The sequence below is a fragment of the Humulus lupulus genome, chromosome 7 (assembly GCF_963169125.1).
Source record: "Humulus lupulus chromosome 7, drHumLupu1.1, whole genome shotgun sequence".
Classification (NCBI taxonomy): Eukaryota; Viridiplantae; Streptophyta; class Magnoliopsida; order Rosales; family Cannabaceae; genus Humulus; species Humulus lupulus.
The window spans coordinates 179845654-179852594 of NC_084799.1; the positions used below are offsets into that span (position 1 = coordinate 179845654).

Genomic DNA, 6941 nt, shown 5'->3' on the forward strand with positions numbered 1-6941 from the left:
CTATTTGACACTGCCCAGGAGTGGTTCTTTAAATTCCCTCCTGCAAGTATAGTATCCTGGGAGATGTTCGTGAAGGAATTTTACGGACAATTTTATGCGGGTCGCGTACACCCCAATGAGGCCAACCAGCTGGTCGAGATACGTCAAAAGGAGGGAGAGCCCTTGAAGGAATATGTCTAGCGCTTTATGCGAGCAGCAGCTGGAGCCAAAATAATAGGCGATGAGGGAAAGATGATGGCCCTAACTGCTGGGGCCAGATGCCATTCTCCCCTCTGGAACAGCCTAAGAAAGAACGGGGTAAAAAGTACCCAGAAGTTCTTGGATGGAGCTGATCAATACATCAAGCTCGAAGATGCGATAGCCAATGAGGGGAAATCGCCTACACAAGATAAGGGACCGAAAGATGAACCCGCCAAGGCTGCCAATGGGTCAGATAAGGCAATAGATATGAGTCGAGATTCACCAACTATACGACCCTTGTCGAAAGTCGAGCAGAGGTCTACCAGGAAACCAGCTCTAATGTTCCTTATAAGCGACCCGCACCTATAAGAAAGGATATCTCCAAGAGAGATACAACAAAATTCTATCATTTTCAGAACGACTACGGACATGACACCAATGAGTGCAACCAGTTGAAGGATGAAATTGAGTTCCTGATCAGGCAGGGACATCTAAGGAGATATGTGCGAGCCACATGAGGGTCTCAGCGAGAGGCTCAAGGTGGCAATGAGTAGGTGCCTACACACCAGCGCTCACCACCTTTACAGCCAGCTCATGTGGCAGGTACGTTACTCACCATCTGTGGTGGTCCACACCTTGCAGGGGACAGTGGGAAGGCAAGGGAGCAATACGCTCGAACCCTATGCCACGACCAGGACATCGAGATGATAAGTGTGGAGGATCGAGCACCAAAGAAGGCTCAAACAGAGGAGGAATTGATAACCTTCTCTGTGGGCGATGCCCAGCACATACGATTCCCACACTCCGATTCGCTGGTCGTTGATGTTCAAATCGCCAACATGATGGTTAAGAGGGTGTTGGTTGACACAGGAAGCTCAGTCAACATCTTATACAAGTCTTCACTGGAAAGAATGAAATTGTCCGTCAAGGACCTGGAGTCGTGCAACCAAACCATTTATGGTTTTTCTGGCGAAGGGCTCACCCCAACTGGGTCGATTAGGCTCCCAGTTACAGCAGGAACTGCACCTGCAAACAAGACATTACTCACTACTTTCATAGTAGTTGATTGTCCTTCAGCATATAATGCTGTAATTGGGAGGCCTATTTTGGTCGACCTGCGAGCCGGTACATCGATATGGCACCTTGCCATGAAGTTCCCAACCGATGCAGGGGTAGGATGCGTGTTGGGAAATCAGCGGGAAGTAAGGGAGTGCTACAACACCCCAGTATCTAAAGCAAAGAAAGGTGTATCGAGGGAAGTTGTCAGAAAAGAGTCACAAATGGCTGTTGATGTACCATCCCAATTAGGTGATAATGTCACCAAATAGGGCGTTGCCCAAAGTGAGGACAAAGATTTAGATCCTCGCTTTGGAGATTTTGATGAAGGAATAGGACCCATCGAGGACCTTGAGGAGGTCCAATTCGATGAAGAAGATCCGACCAGGGTTGTGAAAGTCGGTAAAAACTTAGAGACAACAACGAAGCAAGCACTGGTGGAATTTTTGAGGAAAAACCAGGAAGTCTTTGCATGGTCACATGAAGACATGGTTGGTATAGACCTTGCAGTCATTAGCCATGTCCTGAACATAGATAAGAGTTTTCCACCAGTGCAATAGAAAAGGAGGTTGCTCAACAAAGATAGATCAAAGGCTCTAAAAGAAGAAGTCGAGAAGCTGAAGGAGAATGGATTCATCAGGGTAGCATTTTATCCATCATGGGTCTCTAATCTCGTGCTTGTTCCCAAGCTGAATGGCAAGTGGCGAACGTGCGTGGATTTCACAGACCTTAATAAAGCCTGCCCAAAAGATTGTTTCCCACTCCCTAGAATCGATCAGTTGGTCGATGCCACTGCAGGGCATGAGATTCTCTCGTTCATGGATGCATACTCCGGATACAATCAGGTCAGTATGCATCCTCCTGATGAGGATCACACCAGCTTTTGGACTGATACAGGGCTTTATTATTACAAAGTAATGCCTTTTGGTTTGAAAAATGCTGGTGCGACTTACCAACGACTAGTCAACCACATGTTCAAGGAGCTGATCGACACAAACATGGAAGTAAATGTCGATGACATGTTGGTTAAGTCGAAGAAGGCAGAAAGGCATATAGGGGACTTGCAAGAATGCTTCAACATCTTGAACAAATATCAGATGAAGCTGAATCCCCTCAAGTGCTCCTTCGGAGTTTGAGGGAAATTCTTGGGATTTATAGTAAACTCGCGAGGAATTGAGGCCAATCTCGAGAAGATCAAGGCCCTGGTCGATATGAAATTGCCATTGAAGATCAAGGATGTTCAAACCTTGACTGGAAGAATTGCTGCTCTCAGTAGATTTATTTCCAAATCGACGGACAAATGCGTCCCATTTTTAATCTACTCAGAGGCAACAAGAAATTTGAATGGATAGAGGAGTGCAAAAAGGCTTTTCAAGCCTTAAAGACTCACATGTCACAACCACCGATACTATCAAAGCTAGTTGATAAAGAAACTTTGTTCATTTACTTGGTGGTCACAGAATATGCTGCTAGTGTTGTCCTAGTAAGAGAAGAAGAAGGCATGCATAAGGCTGTTTATTATGTAAGCAAGAGGTTAATAGGAATGAAGCTGCGGTATCCACCTATTGAGAAATTAGCCTATTGCTTAATCTTAGCCTCCAGGAAGCTGCGGCCCTACTTCCAAGCTCACCCAATCACAGTTTTGACCGACCAACCTCTACAGCAAGTTCTGCAGAAGCCAGAAGCCGCAGGCAGACTGTTGAAATGGGCGGTTGAACTTGGGCAGCTTGATATCTCTTACTCGCCACGAGCAGTGATAAAAGGACAAGGCCTAGCAGACTTCGTCACATAACTAACTGGGCTTCCAGATAGCGAGCAGCCAGAAGCGCCTGAAGAGCCTAAGCCTCAAAACCAAACTCCCTCATGGAAGTTGTTCACGGACGACTCTTCTAATGGGCATCATGATGGAGCTGGAGTGATTTTGATAACGCCTGAAGGGCATCGATTTCACTGTGCAATCATAATTGACTTCACTACTTCTAACAACAAAGCAAAGTATGAAGCATTGCTTGTAGGATTATGGTTAACCAGAAGCATGCATATAAAGTCACTTGAAATCTACAGTGACTTTTAGTTGGTGATCAACCAAATCATTCGAGAGTACCAGGCCAGAGGTTTAAAAATGGTCGCTTACTTGAATAAAGCAAAGGATCTATTGGCACAGTTTGGTAAGTACACTCTCCAGCAAGTACCTCGCGACCAAAATTCAAATGTTGATGCTTTGGACAAGCTGGCAAGTGCCAAGGATGCTAACACTTTGAACATAGTGCCGGTTGAGCGACTATCAGCACCAAGCATCCAAGCAGAAGGGACCTCTTTGGTGATTCAAGCGGCGGACACATGGATGGCACCTTACATAAAATACTTGACGCCAGGCGTGTTACCGACGGACAGAAACAAAGCCAGGACCCTTCAGCGGTAGGCTGCTAGGTATATTCTGGTCGATGGAATCTTGTACCGAAGAGGACACTCAATGCCACTCCTCAGGTGTATTTCAAAAGAGAAGGCCAAAGAATTGATGAGAGAGGTCCACGAAGGCTTTTGTGGGGACCATGCTGGGGGGCAGAGTTTATCAAAAAAGATCCTAAGGCAAGGATACTTATGGCCAACAATGAATGAAGACTCAATGGAATTTGTACGGAGGTGTGATGAATGCCAAAGGTTCTCCAAAATTCCACGAGCAGCCCCTAATGAGCTAAAACAGATGCAAAGTCCGTGGCCGTTCGCAGTCTGGGGTATAGATCTAATCGGATCTCTTCCCACAGGAAAAGACAGCGTCAAGTACGTCGTAGTGGCCATCGATTACTTCACTAAATGGCCCGAAGCTGAGCCACTCGCAACCATAACAACCAAGAAAGTGCTGAATTTCGTAGTAAAAAACATCGTGTGTCGCTATGGATTGCCAAGAAAATTGTCTCAGACAACGGCACCTAGTTTGATAGTGATCTGTTCACGAATTTTTGCAAGCGTCGTGGAATTATCAAGAGCTTTTCTTCAGTTGCTCACCCTCAAACGAACGGACAAGTCGAAGTAGTTAATAAAATGCTAAAGGATACTCTGAAGAAAAGACTTGAGGAGGCGAAGGGGGCATGGCCAGAGCAATTGCCTGAAGTCCTTTGGTCGTACAGAACTTCCCATCGAACAGCAACAAGCCATTACTCCATTTTCCTTAGCTTATTGATATGAGGCTATGTTGCCTGTTGAGTTAGATCCGCCATCGCATCGAAGAATAATGTACGATCAAGGCTCTAATAGCCAGCTCTTGATGGAATCTCTTGATTTGGTCGATGAAAAGCGAGAGCAAGCCCAACTCCGAGTAGCAGCTTACCAGTAAAAGGTCGCCCGGTATTTCAATTCTAAAGTACGTGAAAGGAAATTCAATGTCGGAGACCTAGTACTTAGAAGGGTTTTTCTCAGCACCCGCGATCCGGCCGCTGGAGTACTCGGACCTAATTGGGAAGGACCGTACCAAATTGAGGAAGTCCTTCAACCAGGCACCTATAAACTTGCTCACTTAAATGGAGATCTCATTCCTTGCTATTGGAATGGAGAACACCTGCGCAAGTACTATCAATAAACAATTCTTCTTAAAGAATTGGCTTGTATTAATTTTATTTTCTACAAGTTATGAAAAAGGGTTGGTCATTTTACATGACTGATTTCTTATAAGTGTAAGATCATTTTGTTGATCACTCGTACAGACATATTTTGTCAATTTATTACGAGAAATAAAAGGGATTGTGCGCAGCCAGTTATTCTTGCCAACTATTGTATTTATTACAAGTATTTGCTCATTACGTGTGTTATTTTGCTGTATTGTCATTTTTACAAGTCTTTATTTCGAGCAGAAATGTTCGAACAGGTTTCAGTCAAGGCAAGTTACCAAGGACCTAAAGCTCCTCAATCACTTGGGGGGCATATAAGGCATCTAGTAGGCAAAGCATATCAAAAGGTATGTAAACACATGAGCAAAATAAGTGAAAGCATGCTACGGTACTTAGAGTATTTTTCAAAATTTTATATTTTGTTAGATCAAACCAAAGTACTATGCTAAGTTCGATCATGCGAACAGATGTTATAATAAATGCAAGTATTATAATATCAAAAAGGAATTCTTTTACACCGCGAGCAGTTACTGCTCGGATGTAATTGTTTGTTAAAAGGAAAAAAGTTGCCCACGCAGCAATTAAAGATAACAAATGTCTTTACATCTCGACCCGTAGGTCGTATATTGAAAAATTAAAATTAAAAGAGAATTAAGCTAAGAAACAGGAGGGTCTTGTGGATGTTCCTGGTCGACAGCAGCTTTGGCTTCATCCTCTGCACCCTCAACACCAGTGGCTAAAGAGATTTCGGGCGAGGCTGTGGTTTTCGCTCTCTGTTCTTCTTCTAAGTGAGCAACGCACTGGGCTATTTCTGTTTGCCTCATGCGCTCGGAGAGATAGCTGAAATCAGCCCCTTGATTGTGCTTCCAGAAATCATAGAAGCACTTGGACGTGGCGCCCTTGTACCTCTCAAGATTGCTGGCGTTGGTTTTCTCGAGCTCGGTGATTCGAGCCTCCAACTTTTCAGCCTCCTGCATGCTCTCGATCAGGTCCGCCTCGAGTCTTTTGGCTTCGCCAAAGTTGATAAGGTGAGACTCTTTGTACTGCGCCATCGCCTCGAGGGCTTTGTCCAGAGCAGCCTGCTTCTCCTTCATCTCCTCAGCCATTTTATTTTTCTCCTCGAGCAATGCCGTATTTGCCTTCTGAGCCACCTCAGGCTGCTCGGTATATTTCGCTTCGACAGCCTTAAGCTCCTCAGCGTGCCGTTGCTCGGACGACTTGGATTTCTCAGTGATGACCCCCGAATGGAGCCGACTGGCAGTCATGGTTAGCATTGCCTGCGATCAGAATAAAGATTGAAATGACTATAATAGTTAAAAAGATTGAGTCTTAACAGAAAGAAACAACTTACACTGGCGAGCTCATTTAGGGCGAGGTTCAGGATCTGGTCGACCTCCATCGATTCAGTCCCAGCCATGGCTTCACGGCTGCGCTCATGCCTCAGGATCCTTGTCATCTTGTCCTTGGTCAATCTTAGAGCGCGGCTCGATATGTCGTCCCCTGTTGGAGCAGGGGCAACTGGCTGAGTCTGTTCAACTGGAGCCGGTGGGGAAGGGGTCAACCTAACCGGTACAGACGGAGTTTTCTTCTCGACAGGAGATGGAGGTGGTGTTGTGTTTTTCGAAGGACCAGCCGCTAGAGGGTCCTTAGTGCGGGCCCTCTTGGCCAGAGGATCTTTTTTGCACTCCCCGTGATGCCTCATGCTCGCCTTTTTCTTGCTCACAGGAGCATCAGGCGCACTGTAGAAATCGAACATGTCTTCGGATGCCATGTCTGCAAGAAGGCAAGTACACGAACAGTTAGATAGTATAAATAAATGAGTGTGCTATGTCAGAAAAGGAAACAAAGAAAATTGCAAGTAAAATACCCGAGCTATCATTACTGGTTGCTACATTATATACTCTACTAGTGTTACACTCACTCTCTGGCATGAAGAAGTCTGAATCTAAATTGGGAGTGTATTTAAAGTTGTCGTCCCCGTCAAATAAGTGACAAGGAATTGGCAAACTATCTAAGAGCGAGAGATCAATACCGTTCTCATTCGAAGACTAGTCGATAGGTGCAATGGATTCAGAAGCTTTCAGCTTTCCCTTTCCCGAA

At 45.2% G+C, this 6941-nt stretch overlaps 1 protein-coding gene across 1 annotated transcript; it reads right to left on the reverse strand.

The window, feature by feature from the left end:
- Nucleotides 1–5497: 5497 nt before the first annotated feature.
- Nucleotides 5498–6612, reverse strand: LOC133792410 (uncharacterized). The gene is made up of 2 exons (XM_062230314.1): nt 6193–6612; nt 5498–6118 (listed from the first exon to the last, which is right to left on the reverse strand). Exons 1-2 carry the CDS (start codon nt 6610–6612, stop codon nt 5498–5500), a joined length of 1041 nt encoding a protein of 346 aa, XP_062086298.1.
- Between the last annotated feature and the right edge of the window lie 329 nt (nt 6613–6941).

Excerpts from the sequence above, each read along its gene's own strand:
- LOC133792410 (XM_062230314.1), bottom strand. The coding sequence starts at position 6,612 with ATGGCATCCGAAGACATGTTCGATTTCTACAGTGCGCCTGATGCTCCT. Across the intron at positions 6,119-6,192 it reads CCCTAAATGAGCTCGCCAGT|GCAATGCTAACCATGACTGC; the intron begins GTAAGTTGTTTC and ends TTCTGATCGCAG.